Raw genomic sequence first — 18326 nt, forward strand, 5'->3', positions numbered from 1 at the left:
GGCAGGTAGAAGTGGTGACTAGGAATGATAGAGAATCTAGATGGGTTGAGGGGGAAACTGAAAGCAGAGGACATTGTATCCCACTTTCCACTTAGAACTCCGGATGAGAACCCCTCACAGTGGACTGTAAATCAACATGGGGCAGTGGCAGAGATGAGAAATGGTGGCCCAGTGTGTTTAGGCAGAGTGAAGGCTGGAGGTGGTGTCCTCTCCAGGTCTTTCTCATCTCTTGTGTGACAGGGAAGGGATTCAAAATTGCCCTCGTGTTCCTAGTGGGTAGCTGTGTTGAGAGCCAGGGGCAGGGACAGGGCTGCAGAGATGACGGTGTGGACAGCTGAGACCAGGGGCCAGATGGAGGATGTGACAGACACCCAGTGGTGAGAGCTGAGAGGACCTAGGTCAGCAAGAGAGGGACCCCCAGGCCAGGGTGGGATTCTGAGAGACTAGAACCTGGGGCACGCTGGACATAGCCTTCAGCAGTGGATGCCAGCTGGACCCCCAGGAACCCTGCAGGGTGAGGGAGATCCCTGGAGAGACCCTTGAGAACCCAGGGCTCAGCACGAGGTGATGTAGGTCCTTTCTCCCTGCTGTGCAGAACACTGGCACCCCATTCCTAACCTGGAAGCCATCTTGACTACCAGAAGGAAGAGGAGGGAAAAGGAAGATTGCGCATTTATCTGGAAGACATCGAGTTACCTAGAGGCCATTTTAGAGCGGAAGAGAGAGCTACCTTAAATCATCAGGTTTAAGGACCCCTTTCCTGTACCTCTGGAATGGAGGCTCCAAAACAAGATGGAGTCATCCTAGACATCAAAGGAAAGCTCAAGGATCTCTTTTTAATTTGTTTATTGTCACTATTGTTTGTACATCTTAATTATGTCTATACATTTTATAAGATTTTTAAAAACATTTTTATTTATTTATTTATTTTTATTTTTGGCTGTCTTGGGTCTTCGTTTCTGTGTGAGGGCTTTCTCTAGTTGCAGCGAGCGGGGGCCACTCTTTATCGCGGTGCGCGGGGCTTTCACTGTCGCAGCCTCTCTTGTTGCGGAGCACAGGCTCCAGACGCGCAGGCTCCAGTTGTGGCTCACGGGCCTAGTTGCTCCGCGGCATGTGGGATCCTCCCAGACCAGGGCACGAACCTGTGTCCCCTGCCCTGGCAGGCAGGTTCTCAACCACTGCGCCACCAGGGAAGCCCCGTATATCTATACATTTTATACTAACTCTAAAACATCCATACTGAACAGTTAGGTTGTGTCAGGACACTGCTAGCAGTGGTGAAGGCCATCATGATATCCTGAATTCTGCTCCTCCTCCTGGTTTTATCTTTGCAGGTATGGAGGAATATCTGGTCAGGTCCTGTCTGTATCCTCCATAGTGTTAGCACATAGTAAGTGCTCAATAAACTGGCTGGTTGGTTGGTTTTGATTTGTGGCTCTAGTCTAAAGCCTAGAGATACACTAAAACATGGACCGCTCCCCTCAGCTTACACCACCAGCATTATCCTTATCTGAACCCAATGAGTTCTGATACAACATATATTCCACTAAACTTTTGTGTAGACTTCAGTGAGGTGGCTGTACATTGGCTCCAGTTACCCTTAAGGAATGTGTTTCCTTTCCTCCATGTGATGAAGGGGCTCAGCTGATTGCCTGTTAAGAGTCCTTCACACTTTGACGTTGTGAGTTCGATTACCCAGTAGGATCAGTCTTTGGATTCCTGATTTGTTGTCCTGGGATACCGGGGATCCTTGAGGTCTGCCTCGAACTAAGAACCACTCATCTCTGCAATCCCATTTTAAGGCTGCTCTCCTATTCAAAGTTCCTAATATGAAACTGGAAACAATTTAAAAGTCCTATTTTCTCCAGACTACTTTTTTTAACTTGACGTGATTTTGAAAGCTCTTAAAGTTACAGTGAAGCCAGTGAATCTCTTGATTTCCATATTGATAAAAGCTCCAGACATGGCTTTTGGTGACTGGTAAATCTCCCAGTTGCCAGTGCTATCCTTGCCTTGTTGTACATGGAAAAGTCCCAGTGTCTCTTTGTAGGATCCAGTGGCAACAGCAAATAGCACTGAACATTAAGAACAGCAGTAGCAACCCATCTGGACATTTCTGTAGGTCTTCATGGTCTGCAGAGCACCTTGGCGTACATCATCTCCTCATGTCCCCTTGAGGTGGGTGGAGAAGTTTGTATTATCCCCACTTTGCTGATGAGAAGACTGAAGCGCAAAGCAAAGGATACTTTTCTAGGTTACCCAGCAAGAGACAGTATCAAGGTGCTGAAAGCAGCTCTCCAGAACTCTTTCTTGTACACCAGCCTGCACGAAGTGCTTGCTTTTGGTTATAGGAGTATGTTTTAGCCAAGATCTTTAACAAGGGTGACTTTAACCATGAGGAATGTCCCTCTAAATGAGGGGTTGGCAAACTTTTCTTTAAAGAACCGGATAATAAATATTTTGGCTTTGTGATCCTTATGGCCTCTGTGACAACTACTCAACGCTGCCCATGCAGCTCAAAAGCGGCCCTAGACAATATGTAAATGAATAGATGTGGCTTTGAGCCAGTGGAACTTTATTTGCAAATACAGTTGGTGGGCTGGATTTGGCCCATGGACTGTAGTTTACAGACTCCTTCCTGATCTAGACAGTGCAGAAGTGGTGTGGCACTTACTACTGATCATTTATATTACAACCATTCCTTGCTTTTCTTCTTGCTGGCTAAGCCTGGCTTCGTAGGGTGCTCCCCTCTTACCACACTCAGGAGTAAATCCTGATTATTCTAAGCCACCCGTGGAAATGCTGTTCCTTGCCAATATTTGATTTAGGAGTGGGTACGTGACTGACTTTTTGTGTGTGTGTGTGTGTGGTACGCGGGCTTCTCACTGTTGTGGCCTCTCCAGTTGCGGAGCACAGGCTCCGGACGCGCAGGCTCAGGGGCCATGGCTCACGGGCCCAGCCGCTCTGCAGCATGTGGGATCTTCCCGGACCGGGGCACGAACCCGCGTCCCCTGCATCGGCAGGCCGACTCTCAACCACTGCGCCACCAGGGAAGCCCTGTGACTGACTTTTGACCAAAAAGACACCTGGGAAAATCTGCTGGGGGACTTCTAGGAAAACATCCCCGCTTCTGAGACTCAATGAAAAAGAGTTTCTCTTCTTACTCTGGACACGCACTGTCCAATATGATAGCCACTAGGCACATGTGGCTATTTAAATTTAAATTAATTAAAATTAAGTGAAATTTAAAATTCAGTTCCTCAGTCACACTAAGTCACATCTCAAGCGTTCAGTGTTCACATGGGGCTAGTGGTTGCCGTACTGGATGGTGCAGATATGGAATATTTCCATCGTTGTAGAAAGTTCTGTTGGCTAGTGCTCTGCCTAGACATTTTCGTGTTTGGATTTGATGCCTGAAACAGTGGTAGCCATCTTAAAAACACTGAGAGGAGCTAGGGAGTGCAAGTAGAAAGTGGAGATAACCTGAGTTTTGGAAAGGCTGAGTCCCTGAACTAACTGTATCCTGAGGCTGAATGAACAGAAGGCTGGAAAAGGCCTGGATCTTTGTTGCCATCGCTGAGCTGTAGGACCAGCCTTAGAACTGTCTGCTTTTGGAGTTCTTGTTAGGTGGGCTAATTGAATGTCCTTAATGTTTGTGATACTTTTAACTGAATGTTCTGCGACTTGCCTCTGAAAGCATTTTAACACATCTAAGAGTTAACTTTACAAAGGTTTGCTGTGTGTCACATCGTTTTGTTTTTTTTTTTTTTGTTTTTTTTTTTTTCCTTGCGTTATGCGGGCCTCTCACTGTTGTGGCCTCTCCCATTTGCGGAGCACAGGCTCCAGACGCACAGGCTCAGCGGCCATGGCTCACGGGCCCAGCCGCTCCGCGGCACGTGGGATCCTCCCGAAACGGGGCACGAACCCGCGCCTCCTGCATCGGCAGGCGGACTCTCAAGCACTGCGCCACCAGGGAAGCCCTGTCACATCGTTTTAAATGCTTCGTGCGTTACCTTCGTGAATCCTGATAATAGTTACGGTCAGGTGTTAATCCTTCATTTTCTAGATGAGGGAACTGAGGCTTGGACAGTTTGAGTCGCTTCCAAGTTCACACAGCTGGAAAGTAGAAGTGGTGGCATTTTAGAACTTGTGTCCTTAACCACCTCCTCAGTGCTTAGTCCCTGAAGCAGTTGAAAATGTTTTTTTTTACACGACTTTGACTGAAACTTTGCCATATTCATTTATCCTGGGATGGGTTTGTACCTCCAAAGGACTAGATAAAGGTTAAGAGAGATCTGAGGAATAAAAGCAATAGTTCCGCTGATTTAATCTATTAAGAAGTAAGTTGTTCCAAGAGAACATGCTGTTGAAATGTACCTTGATGTGGGTACATCTTTCCTTCAAGGAAATAACAAGAAACAGATTGATCTTGGCAAGAAGCCTCATGTTTACAAGATCACAGAGCTGTAAAAAAAAAACCCCATCAAGATAGAGTGAGGGTAGTTTTGCAACACAGTCTGTGGCAATTGTGTTTTTTTTTTGCGGTACGCGGGCCTCTCACTGCTGTGGCTTCTCCCGTTGCGGAGCACAGGCTCCGGACGCGCAGGCTCAGCGGCCATGGCTCACGGGCCCAGCCGCTCCGCGGCATGTGGGATCCTCCCAGACCGGGGCACGAACCCGTGTCCCCTGCATCGGCAGGCGGACTCCCAACCACTGCGCCACCAGGGAAGCCCAATTGTGTTTGTTTTTAACATCAGTGTCCTATTTGACCTATACCCTTCCCTCTTCTTTCCCTTTAGGAATGAACACAGCATAAAGTAAAAGTTACTCTCTTGTTGCTCTAGTATTTAGTATAGTATAGAATTTTGTTAATTTAAGGACGAGAGAAATGAAAACTATCAAATGGGTGGTGGTCTTGCTTTGGTGAATAAATGAGAATTGCTTATAATTATCTGGTTAATTGAATAAACAAGGACTGAACACATAGCTGTCTTGTGTCTCAACTCTGTAACCTTTTTTGCCTTGCTCCTAATGTAAAATATGACTTGTCATTACACTGGTTACTGATTTGGATTCACAGTAAAGGCTAACCAATTCTGGGTTTTGGTGTACAGGCAGGAGGGATGAGTTTGAATTAGTGAAGAACTTTCAGTCATAGGATTTTTTTCAAAGTAGAATTTTAAAACTTTCAAGTGAGTTGCATAATATCACTAAAATGTAAACCCTGTTTGAGGCCAGGGGTTTGGTTTTATTCCTGCTATAACCCCAGTGCCTGGCATACAATTGTTCTTCAAGAATTGGAATAAGTGAATAAGCTTTGGGCAAATCCCTTCGTGTTCTGAGCTTCTTTCCTCCCTTGTAGACTGAGGGGCTTGGACTAGTTTGGTATTTAGTCTTTTCCAGACCTATGGCTTATGTTGTAATTCTTTTCTTCCAGTGAACTCCAAGTCCTAAAAGATACTATCTTTCAAATGGTTTATTTAAGTAAAATTTTTCTCCCATTTTTGTGCTGAGCAAAGGCAGCAAAGATAACTGCATCCAGTGTTTGTGATCAGTAGTAGAAAACCAGGAGAGATATAATTTCAAACAAAGCAAACATCACAGTCTGTTTTCTCACGCAGTCTATTGTGGGTAAATAAACAATTTTTGAAGTAAAGAAATATAGTATAAGTCACTACCTTTGTCACTTTTCTGGATTTACAATATTATACTAGGTCGTCTTCAAGTCTCCTTCACCTCTGAAATGGATTTCTATGAACTTCCATTTCCTGATGTGTAATACAAAGTGATGGAACCCCACGGTCTTTCTAGGAGATGTCTTCCTATGATGCTAACTCATGGAAACTTGAATTAGACGAACACAGTGTTGTAATAGATATTCTCACTAATCAAGCATTAGTGCATAAGATAGGAATGTTTTAAAGTTAGAATGGAAATCACATACATGGAAATCCTGGAAAGAAGCTATCTTTATGATTTTTTAAAAACACCCCTCTGCAAATTACTGATATCACGTTTGTTTTAAGAAAAAAGAAAAACAGTTTATTACATAAAGGTAAACTTTATCCAGAGACACAGAATCATGCAGAGTGAATTAATAATAATTACAGGGACTTCCCTGGTGGCGCAGTGATTAAGAATCCGCCTGCCAATGCAGGGGACACAGGTTCGAACCCTGGTCTGGGAAGACCCCACATGCCATGGAGCAACTAGGCCCGTGCTCCACAACTACTGAGCCTGAGCTCTAGGGTCCACGAGCCACAACTACTGAGCCCGCGTGCCACAACTACTGAAGCCCACGCACCTAGAGCCCATGCTCTGCAACAAGAGAAGCCACCGTGATGAGAAGCCTGCGCATCGCAATAAAGAGTAGCCCCCGCTTGATGCAACTAGAGAAAGCCCATGTGCAGCAACAAAGACCCAGTGCAGCCAAAAAATAAATAAATAAATGAATAAACATTTTTTTTTAAAAAAATAATAATTACAACTTACTGTTGGAACTGTGATAAAAATACTTTGTAAATGTAATATAATTTCATTCAAAGTAATCACCCCCATTTTTACAGATGAAGAAATATAAGCAGAGAAATGTCAGAAACTTACTCAAGGCAGAGCAAGGATTTGGACCTCTCTCTCAAGAGCCTAGTCTCTTAATCACATTTAAAGTTGGTTAAGGAGGCATGCTCATTCATCCATTGGAAATATATGGACATGGGCCTTTTATCCACATGGAGATTACTAACTCAAGAGTTACACATTATTAAAAGTGAGGAGTCCCAGATCAGACTTCAAAGCTCATGACAAGCCAAAGACAATAGAAGGGGGAAACAGTAGAACAGGAGCCGCCAACGTACAAAGGCCTAAGGGCCTCCTAAGAATCTTCTACCCAGAAGTGCTACAGCAAAGGTTAAGGTTTACATGGCTTCAAAACAGAGGGAACTCAAAAATACAAGTTTTTCAACTAAGTAGGATGCACAAGAATATCCATAATTCAGCCGTTCTCTGTGGCTTTTACTAGTATGTCACTGTTTACAGAACTGGTTTGTCACATAGGAGTTCTACAGTTGGGGGTCATGAAAAAAGCATGATTATGGATGATAGCTAGGAGCAAAGCTGGGGAAGTGAGTCACAAAGAAGGGGGGATTCATATTCAGCCTCAGAGTGGCAAGGACTCCCCCTCCTCTGATTCATATTGATTCCCTGACTTTTGACCTAGTCATTATAAGGGCAAAGAACTGGAGAGAAAATGGCTGGGGAGAGTGATTTTAGCATTAATTTTGTCCTATCGTTAGCTTAATGGGTATCATTACTCTACAACACTCAAATTAAATCTGATGTGGCAGAGACTGGCTGGCAGCTCACCAAAGTTTTATTTTTTCTTCCTTAGCACACAGCTAGACTACATTTCCCAGCCTCCCTTGCAGTTAGAAGTGGCCATGTGGCTGAGTTCTGGCCAGTGGGTGTGGGGAGAAATGATGTTTGCCCCTTCCGGGCTTAGCCATTAAAAATCTCCCACCTGTTTGCCTGGCTGGATGTTGCTCTCCAGAGCAAACTTGGAATCTTCATGTTGAAAATGGCATTGCCTCTGCCAGCGTGGGTTCCTGAATGACTGCATGGAGCAGATGCTGCTCTCTCTGTCCCACCCTACCCTCCACTCTAGGCTGCTGATTAGACTTCACACCTGGAAAATTGCCTTTTTTTTTTTTTAAGTGTCTGAGATTTCAGCGTTTATTTATTGTAGCAACTTGCCTTACCTTAACTAATGAGGCAGGGTAGTTGGTACATCTCATTCATTCTGCCATTGGAAGGTGGGGTGGGATGGGCGAGGCATCCCTTCTTTCTTGAGATCATGTATGAACCTGGGTTCATACAATCTAAGAAAGCTGGAGGAGGCTACTCTGGGCACTACCAGATAATCACTGTCCAATCAGGAGAGAGTCATTTGTAGTCAGGAGACTCCACCAGAGCGGCCTACTCCCTTTGTGCCAACCCAGGCCACTGGGACCTCCACAATGTGGTATAAGGTTAAGACTACAGGCTCTGGACTTCCTGGGGTCAAGTCTTACCTCTGCCGTTTATTAACTCTGACTGTACCAAGGTGTTTAATCATTGTGCTTCAGTTTCCTTATCTGTAAAGTAGCAGTATCTCTCTCATAGAGTTATATGCAGATTAAATGAGTTAATGCATGTAAAACAGATGGCTGAAATGCATTTGACACGTTGTAAGAACTCCGTAAAAACTATAGCCATCATCACTAGAGACCAGCATGATCTAATAGAAATTTTTGTGATAATGGAAGTGTTCTATATCTGCCCAGTACAGTAGCCACCAACCATGTGTGGCCACTGACCACTTGAAATGTGACTGAGAAACTGAATTTTAAATTTTATTTAACTTTAAATTTAAATAGCCACACGTGGCTAGTGGCTACCGTATTGAACAGTACAGCTATAGGCCATTTGTTCTAATTGCTTCAGAATTTTTTGAATTAGTGGTTTTGGGGTTTTTTTTGGATATATACCCAGGAGTGGAATTGCTGGGTCATATGGTAGTTCTATTTTTAGCTTTTTGAGAAACCTCCCTACTGTTTTCCACAGTGGCTGCCCCAGTATACATTCCCACCAACTGTACGAGGGTTCCCTTTTCTCTACATCCTCGCCAACATTTGTTATTTGTTAACCTACCTGCCGCACTTGAGGGATTCAGAGCAATGTCATCTGCACTGTTGCGGTTTGATAGGTTAACTATTCTGCTTCTCCCTCACCTCAACATCCCCTGCATCCTCTCGTCTTACCTTAGAAGTGTCTGTTGAACCTCTCTTTTCATGCCAGCTTCCCAAGCACCGGTTCAAGCCGTCATCATGTCTTGGCTAATCTACTGCAATAGCCTGCTGTCTGGCTGTCCCACTTCAGCTCACCCTCCTCGTTTATTTCATAGCTATATAAAAAAAATATTGTTCTGTGCCAGGGGCTGGGGAGAATGGGGAGTCCACTGTGCAGTCAAGTCCTTACCTTAGGCTCCGCACCCCCGGAGAACCTAAGCTAAGATGCCAAGGGGGTCACTGCTCACCTGTGAGCTGGCAAACAGTGGGGTGATCTGAGGGAGACTGGAAGAGCTTCTGTACCCTACCCACTGGTGCCCCACCCCCCCACTTCCAGGTGCTTCTGCACTTAAACATCTACCACAGGGAACTCTCACTACCCATAAATGACAGGTGCCTTGGAGTGAAAGAACATGTCAGCTGACTAACAGCAGAATCGCCCGAGACACTATTGGGGATCCGGGAGGAGAAGGGCACCCAGGCAAATGTTGCTTCCCTTAAGTTGGATCTCTTCGGGAGGAAACGGAGATAGCCCTGGAGTGTGCATTCTCTGTAGGGTCACTTCACCCCCATGGGAATGAAAATTGGTTCCTGGGGGCTAAAAAAATTTCTTTTTTTTTTTTTGGCTGCGTTGGGTCTTCATTGCTGCGCGCGGGCTTTCTCTAGTTGCGGCGAACCAGGGCTACTCTTCATTGCGGTGCACGGGATTCTCATTGCGGTGGCTTCTCTTGTTGTGTAGCACGGACTCTAGGCGCGTGGGCTTCAGTAGTTGTGGCGCACGGGCTCTAGAGCGCAGGCTCAGTAGTTGTGGCACATGGGCTTAGTTGCTTTGCGGCATGTGGGATCTTCCCGGACCAGGGCTCAAACCCGTGTCCCCTGCATTGGCAGGCGGATTCTTAACCACTGCATCACCAGGGAAGTCCCAAAATCTTACATATCACACAGGGCTGGGACTTGGATGAGGCAAGTGAGGGGTCTAGGGCACAGGATGTTAGGAGACACCCCGTCTTAGGGCTGTGTGTGTGTGTGTGTACACATACATAAATACACGCATACATAAATATATACATTCTGTTTGGATGGCAAGGAGTGTTGTGGATAAGGGGATGGAAAGGGTTGGGCAAAGGGGGAAAGTGGTGTGATTTTAAATAGAGTGGTCTGGATCAGTCTCTCAGAGAAGGTGATATTTGAGCAACATTTGAAAGAGGTAGCAGGGCAAACCAAGGGTTTCTCTGTGGGAAAAGTATTTCAGGCAGAGGGAGCAGCAAGTGCAAAGGCCCTGACGTGGGACTATGCCCAGTGTGTGGGAGGAACAGCAGGGACACCAGAGTGGTTGGGTGAGGGGAGAGGAGGGGGAGATGAGGTCTGCATAGAGGGCCACGTTTCACGGGCATGTGGGGAGATTCCATGAAGAAGCACGGGTATAATGCCGCTGTAGTAAGTGTTCAATAGAGGCCAGTTTGCCTCTCCCCCTCCCTGCCCCCTGAAACGCTAAGCAGTATTTACCTTTCAGACTGAAAAAGCTCCAGAAGCTACCAGCCTTCAGAAGTAGAGCGAACCCAAGTCGTGGCTAGCGTTTTATAATGGAAAGCACAACCCAAATACTCCATTATCTGCACTGGCCTTGACGGGCAGCCTAGATTACTGTCTATGTGTCCAAATTCAGGGGGGGCTGGGAAGGGGGGATGATGCCCTAATATCCTCCACCTGTCAGAAACAGTTTATTTCAAGGCTCTCCTTCCTAAAGTATACATTCCTCCCAGTGGAATGGGGTGGGTGGCCAGCAGGTCAGTGGCTCTTCACTGTTTTAGACCACAGCCCAAGATGTGAAGCAGCCCAGTATAGTGGGGCTGGAAAGCCTAGGCTCAGATCCTAGCTCTGTCCCTTTACTACACGCGTTATTTGACCTCCCTGTGCCTCAGTTTCCCCATCTGTAAAATGGGGTAACTTGCCTCGTATTGTTGTTATGAGGACTAAGTGAGTTAACATTTATGAAATGCCTGGTCACAGTAATGCTATATACATGCTTGTTAATCTAAAATAGAGTCCCTTTTGGGACTCTACTGTTCCCAGAAAAAAGAATGCATATGAATACACACAAATTTACATTCTATTCTAGGGCATTTATGGACACTCCAAAATGCATCTCCTAGATCCTCAAGGGAGGGACTGTCTGTTAACCCCCAGAGAGAGGCCAGATCAGTTCTGGAGGGGTTAAGGGGCAAGAGGGCGGGTGAGTGGTACCGTGTGAGGACGGGAGAGGAGCAAGACCCAGGGGCTGGGGAATCAAGGCCACGTTTCACCCACTTCCCGTTTTGGCCAAGGCCCACCTAGAATTGCCAGTCATTTGCACTTTGGGAAATTCCACCAGCTAGGAGCTGAAGTTTTCTTTAGGGATGTCATTATCAGTTGTTTAATAAAAACGTTGTGTCAGAGTATTTATTGAGCACTGTGACGTGAGATGGTCACAGCTCAAGTAAACACATTTTGGCTGTGCCGAAGTAGAAATGTTTTCAGTCATTTTGTTGGTTCTGTAGTAAAATCTGAAAAATACAGTTCTTGTAAGAGTGTCTGTTGTCCCAAGCCCAGGAGAGCCACTGTCATAATAATTTTGTTTTGTTTGGGGTTCCTGTATAAGAGTGCCTAGGCGTGGCACCTTGTTTTGAATCATCTCTCTATGGAACAGTAATTCAATCCAGAGAAGGACTGTCACCAGATTACAAATTTTAGTTGGCTCTAAAACATTCATGCAAGGGGGGCTAGTTGTATTCTTTTTAGACCCACTCCTAGAAGATTAAGCCTTTATCTTTCCCATCCAACTTCGGGGAGAATGTGTTGGGTGTAAGGAGAACCAACTGTCTGACGTTTTAAGTCTTACATCTCCCACATGTTAAATAGCAGAAGAAAAATGAAAACCTCAGAACCCTCAGACATGACCTTGTATGTCTTGGGTGCAGGTTATTTGGGAGGTGATCCCAGGAATCAGGAGTGAGCGAGCAGGGAGAGGGCATTAGGAAGAGGAAAGGTTGATAAAGGGTACGGTATTGAGATCATTGCTGTAGGCAACGTTTGTGATACGGCAGTTGAATGGCCGTTTTAGTATACGTTTGGAAGATCTGTTAAGCAAGCTACCTGCTGTGATTGGCAGTTATAGCTATGATTCCAAAGTACAGATTCTGAACCATAGCCATCTAAGAAGTATTCTCAAGTCTTTCCTTCATGGACTCTGCCTCATTGCTCTCAGATCTTTTGCCCATCTTTCCCCGGCTGTGCTTTGTATCACAGGGACCTGACCCCTTGCAATATTTGCATTAAATTGCTGCTCTTGAACTACCTGTCATATATTCATGACTGCTGGAGACTCCTTAATGATGTCATCAGTCAATGCAAAAATGCAAAGCCCTGCACTGGATTCCTGGAGGATAATAAAGAATCAAGCAGCTTAGCATTTAGTTGGGAAAACAAGACATACAATGGAAAAGTTAAATAACAGTGCCTAACAGTATATGTCCAAATGCCAAGTGAATGGTGTAGCCAATGAATAAACTTTAAGATACTAAGAGGAAAGAGCCATCTCCATCAGTTTCATGCCAGGGCATGCTTTAGAGGGCTGGAGAGCTGACAGACAGGGGTCATCTAAAACTTCCAATTTTGGAAGGGTAAGAATTTGGAATTTTATTTGAAATCTCCTAATTTTTAAATGTTGGTAAGTAATTCAAACTTTCAAAAACTTCAGTGTGAGTTCCATTGTGTGGGCAAGATAGAACTGGTCGGGGAGCTGAGTTGGGGTTGGGAGCCAACGGTGTGCATTCGGGGTGGATGGCTTACTGAGTTGGGTGAGAAGTCAGACGCAAAGAACGTTAAGATCCTTGCCAATGAGAAGATTCCGGGTTCTAATATTTCACTTATGTGTGAGGCGATCAAGATCTGGGCTTAGAAGGGGGCAGTGGGCATGGGAAGAAAGGAGAGGTAAGAGAGAGATTAGGGAATATTAATACCCTCCATTTATGTACTAGTTTATGGTCTACACAGTTTGTCATTGGAGGTAGGATAGAATAGAGGCCCAGAGGGTAGGCTCTGAAGTCAGACTGACTGGGTTCATATCCCAGCTCTACAGTGAATTCCCACGGAGGCCTGGAACAATTCACAGAAGGTTGCGCAGCCTCAGTTTCTCAAGCGCTAAAAAGGACTGATGCTAAGGAATCCACATATTTCATAGAGTCGTTGGCTGATTTTAAATAATAAAATGTGCATGAAGCTCTTCGTGTGTTAAGCCTGGCTCACAGGAAGCACCAATCAGTGTTCACTCTTACTATCATCACACACAGCATTTCTCTTTAATCCTTGCAACAGCTCCCTGTTAGGGTGAGAAGAATGCACAGGATGGATGACGGAATCTGGGGGTGGGAGTGGGAGGTGAACAGGAGGAGTCAGGAGCGATGGCCAGAGCTTAGCCTTTGGTTTGTAGACTCAGCTGTATTGCTGAAACTGACTCTAGTTTTCTGGGCCCTTCACTTAACCCCTGTGGGATTTTTCTTCCTAAAGTGTGGCTCCTTGCAAATCATAGTCTCCATAATTTTAAAAAACTGGATTTTTGAGTATGTAGGAAGAATAATGGCTCCCCAAAGATGTCCCCTTCTAATGCCTCAAACCTGTAGCTATGTTGCCTTACATGACAAAAGGGATTTTGCAAATGTGATTAAAGCTCAGGACTGGGAGATTGGGGAGGTGATCATGGATTGCCTGGGTGCGCCCATTCTAATCACTCGAGTTCTTAAAAGTGGAAGAGGAAGGCAGAAGAGTGAGTCAGACGGATGCTGCATGAGAAGGACTCCCCCTACCCCATCCCACTGTTGCTAGCTTTGAAGATGGAGGAATGGGGCCAAGAAATGTGCGTGGCTTCTAGAATCGAGGAATGGCCCTCAATTTATAGCCAGCAAGAAAATGAGGACCTAGGTCCTCCAACTGCAAGGAACTGAATTCTGCCAGTTATCCAAATAAGGAGGACACAGGTTCTCCCCCAGAGCCTCCAGAAAGGTGTGCAGCCTGTTGACACCCTGATTTTAGTCTGGTGAGACCCATGTTGGACTAATGACCTACAGAACTCTAACGTAACAAGTTTGCATTGTCTTAAATCACTAAGTTTATGGTAATTTGTTACAGCAGCAACAGGAAACTAATATACTGAATTTTCCAGTTTCAGTTGTTTGGCTAGTGTTACCAGAGGTCCATCAAATTCAAGAATGATATGGAAATGCTGTGGGGCGATGGGGGACAAGGTCTTGGATATATGGGGTTGCAGAGGCAATGACAGTAAGGCATTCACATGGCAGTGCTCAGACCACACTTGATCATGTGGGATTGGATTTGGGGAGGTGGTAGCAGTAAATTTGAAAGAATGTGCCAGGGAGGCGATGTGGGGAAAGAGACCCCGTCGAGGGGGGCCACTTTCTTGAGTTGCCAGTTCCTCTGTTTGGCATCCATTCGAAGCTTAGGCATGCCAAACTCCTGGTCATCATAATTGCAGTATACGGACTTTGTTTTAAAAAATCACTAGGGAGTCATATTGAGTAAATTTTATAGACAGCTCACAATAATTTTATTTATGGATTTAAATCGAGATTTCAATAAATGAATAATGCTTTAAATTTTGCTCTTTGTAAGTTTCCAAAGGAAAATCTGAAAAATTTAAATGTTTTTCCTTTCTTTGCTTGTGAATCTTTTTAACAATGGAAACGTTTTGTCTCCTAAGAGTGACATGGAACTCAAATATATGACTCACTGGAAATGCCAATCACCCCCTTGGTTTTAACAAATGGGAAGTGAGTTAGGAGAGAGCCCAAGAGAAACAGAGGCTGATACTCAGGAAAATGTAAGGCCTATGGGACGTCTCTGTGGGACCAAGAGGAGTGATGTGGAGCGTTATAATGAGAGACAGAAAAAGTGAATAAAATGTTAGTCACTGAGTAATCGGGCCCCTAGAAGAAAAAAAATGCCAAAAGAGAAAAAGCGGACAATAACAACTTAAAAACCTTTAACATTTATTTACTGGGTTCCCTCCCTTCATCAGTGTAGGTCTCTGCTGGGAGCCCTGTAGGCTGGGATGGGCTGGCCCTTGATCTATGTTTTGATCAGGTTTTACCTCTTGATTGTGAATCCATGCCTATCAAACCTGTCTACCGAGAGATGGCCAACCAGGAAAGTTCCTTCTCTACTCTGGCTCGCCTATTACCCTTGAGTTGTCCATTTCCTCTAGTATCTAAGAAAGAGGTAAAACTCAGATGAGCCCCTTTCCCTGTGGGTATACAGCTCTTGTCAAAGGATTTAGCAATGGAGAAGGTTGAACAACTGGTGACTCTGGTCAGCCACTGGGCAAAATTGAAAAGGAAGCAGTATTAGCCCCTGTTGCCCTTCAACATCACTCTCCATCCCTCTTCCCTGGTACTCAACTCTTCCTCAGTGCCTTCATGCTGTTCCCTGCCTGTGCCACGCTCCTACACCACTCTACCTCACCTGCCTAAACTGATGTGTCATTTTCAAGTAGCCCATATTGAATGTTGATTCTTCCTGAAAATTTTCAACATGGCCCAGTATGGTAGGTCTTTGCTACATAATCAGAAGACTTCAGCCAGTTGGAATTAACTCATACTAAGCTGTGAATGACTGATTTCCCCTTAGTGCTCCCAGGAGCATTCTCAAAATTAAACTCCTGTTAATTCAACAGACTCTTTGATTGGTGGGATATTTAAGGTAGCATGAGGGATATATTGAAGGACAGAGACTAAGAAGAGGCAATGCCAATTAAGTTAGGGCGTCAAGACACTAACTACTCTGCGCTAACCACTGGAGCACTCGTTCAGTCCTGCTTTCAAGAAGAACTGTGTTTTAATTATACCAGAAAATAATCAGTACCCTACCACCATTTAAGGAAAATAGGCTCCTGGAAGCTACCAGGTATGTTTCACTGTGCCATTTTAGTTTCTAAATATACTTATTCTTTCTTTTTAATTGTATCTCAAGATACCACTATGGAAATAACCATTCCTTTGTAATTAAAAACAGTTTAAGAATTTGTAAGGTAATACCCCATTGGGTGAGAGTTTGGGAAAGTAACACTCTTTTGTACTGCAAAGAGCAGTATAAATTGGTTTGTTTTCTGTAAGGCGTCTTGGCAATCAAAATTCATGGAATTTCTGAAAGAAATAGCAAGTATGTATGCAAAAATTTACCAAGAGGATTTCTTGCAGCGTTGTTTGTAATCGTGAAAAACTGTGCACACTAAAATGTCCATCAAAAGGAAATTTGTTATATAAATTAATGGTACATCCAATCAATGAAATGCTACGCAGTCATTACAAAATGGTATTGGGGAAAATTATTTAATGATATAGAACAATGTTCAGGATATAGTGTCATGAGAAAAGCCAGGTTACAAATAGTTTTAAGTGACATGATCTTTCTTTTCGTACATATAAGTACATGTGTGTACACATACATTCATATATTTATATTCATATGTAGATATACATTAACACATAGAGAAAAGAATATACGTCACAATGTTAATGTCATTTATGTCTGGGTGGTGAAATTATAGGTGGTTTTAATTTTCTTCTTTTTGTTTATCTGTAATTTCGGAAGTTTCTCCGATAAGTGTGTTCTTTTTCATAGAGAAAAAAAAAGAATTACTTTTAAGGAATCTAGCATCCTCCCAAAATAAGTAACACAGCAGTTCTTGTAGTTTATATACCCAGAGGTGTCTGATTGGCTTAATTAAAGGTATAAAGTCTGCGCTAATAGGTATAAACAGAAGTACAGTTACGGGAAGTTTAATTTATGCAGATGTGTACATTTACACATTCTAATGGACATTTGCCAACAACCGAAGTTCTTAGTCATCATTTTTATTTTAAAATGTACTAAACTATTATATAACAAAATATATAGAGTACCATCAGCAGTTAAATTGGAAGAATTGCTTCACCAGAGATATGTCTTTGTGCAGAATTGAAAGAACTGATTAGGCTGTTGAAAATAATAGTAAATTAACACACTGCCCTCTTTTGGTAGCTATTTGCAACTCATTTTACGTTCACTGCCGTTAAAGATGTTAATCTACAAATGCATGTACAAACTAATTTTATTTACTTTTACATTTTTTTTATTGAAGTATAGTTGATTTACAATAATGTTGTGTTAGTTTCAGGTGTACAGCACAGTGATTCAGATATATATATATATATATATATATATATATATTCTGTTTCAGATTCTTTTCCATTATAGGTTATTACAAGATATTGTAATAATTCCCTGTATTATACAGTAGGTCCCTGTTGTTTAATCTACAAACAAACTAAACTAATTTTAAATCACCTTTTTCGTCAACAGAGCATGCTGATAATTCCAGTTTGTTATCACCTTCTGGTAAGATTGTTATTTTATGACTTTGGGAGAATTTTAGCAAAATATTCTAAAAGTTCTCCATGCAATGTCAGATACAGAAAAATTGTTTTCTTCTATGAAGCTTAGTTAAATTCTGTCATTAAACCTACTCCCAAAAAATCAAAGCAGACACAGACAACAGGGTAGTCTATCAATACCCCCCAGTTGCTAAACAAAGCTAGGGACTAAGTTGTGGGTTTTCATCATGGTAACTGCTTCAGTTCTTCAGTGTTATTTTTAGTATTCTAGTTCATGTCTCCTGAAGAGTATCAAGGACATAAACATGGTAAATGTTCCTATATTTGAGGGTTGAGATGTTCTCTTAAGTATACTTCCTCAGCACCCCACTGAATTAATATTTTTCAAAAGGCTTCTAAAGGCTTAGCACTCATGAGAATGGGAAGGCAAATCAGTAAAGAGAAATTTATAACTAGGACCTGTCTTGTCAGGAACCAGGAGCTGAACCTGCATTCCAGACTGCTGGCTACAACGGGACCTCAGGGATAAAGTGGTCCCACCCCATCCCTTAGTTAATAACACGGTGAAGCCTGGAGAGGCTGAGTAACTTATCTAAGTTCACACGGCTTCTTGCCCCACATCACAGAGGCAGCACATGGATTCTCTAACTCCTACTTCTGTGTTTCATTCTGTAATATATATACCATATAGTACAGAACAATCTTTTACGGTAAGGAGTGAGTCAGCTCACACTGTCCTTAGTTATGTGAAAATGAGCTTCTACTGTTCTTAATTCATTTAACTAAAATTAGTAATAATCGCTATTACTGCTCATGCACATACTAAATGTCTGGGAGTCTTCCGACATCTCGTTTTGCTTCCAATCTTGCAGTATAGGGATCGTTATATTCATGTTATAGATGAGGAAACCGAGGGTCAGAGAGGATGAAACTTGCTCATGTTCACACATTCTCTGGAGCCACACTACTTGGGTTTGAATTTGGCCTCCTCCCGCCCCCCCCCCCCCCCCCCTGCCGATGCAGGAGACGCGGGTTCGTGCCCCGTTTCGGGAAGATCCCACATGCCGCGGAGCGGCTGGGC

The 18326-nt window shown here is 43.7% G+C and overlaps 1 protein-coding gene across 9 annotated transcripts in view; it reads left to right on the plus strand.

Annotated features, from left to right (window-relative positions):
• ADGRG2 (adhesion G protein-coupled receptor G2) overlaps nt 1-18326 on the plus strand; it is a 71416-nt gene that overhangs the window by 7329 nt on the left and 45761 nt on the right. For all 9 annotated transcript variants that reach the window (XM_007469316.1, XM_007469324.1, XM_007469318.1 and 6 more), the window contains exon 2: nt 17214-17249. In XM_007469316.1, the coding sequence (XP_007469378.1) occupies nt 17214-17249 (36 nt within the window). The remainder of the gene's footprint in view (nt 1-17213; nt 17250-18326) is intronic.

This window comes from Lipotes vexillifer, unplaced genomic scaffold, assembly GCF_000442215.2.
Source record: "Lipotes vexillifer unplaced genomic scaffold, Lipotes_vexillifer_v1.1 scaffold1442, whole genome shotgun sequence".
Taxonomy (NCBI): domain Eukaryota; kingdom Metazoa; phylum Chordata; class Mammalia; order Artiodactyla; family Lipotidae; genus Lipotes; species Lipotes vexillifer.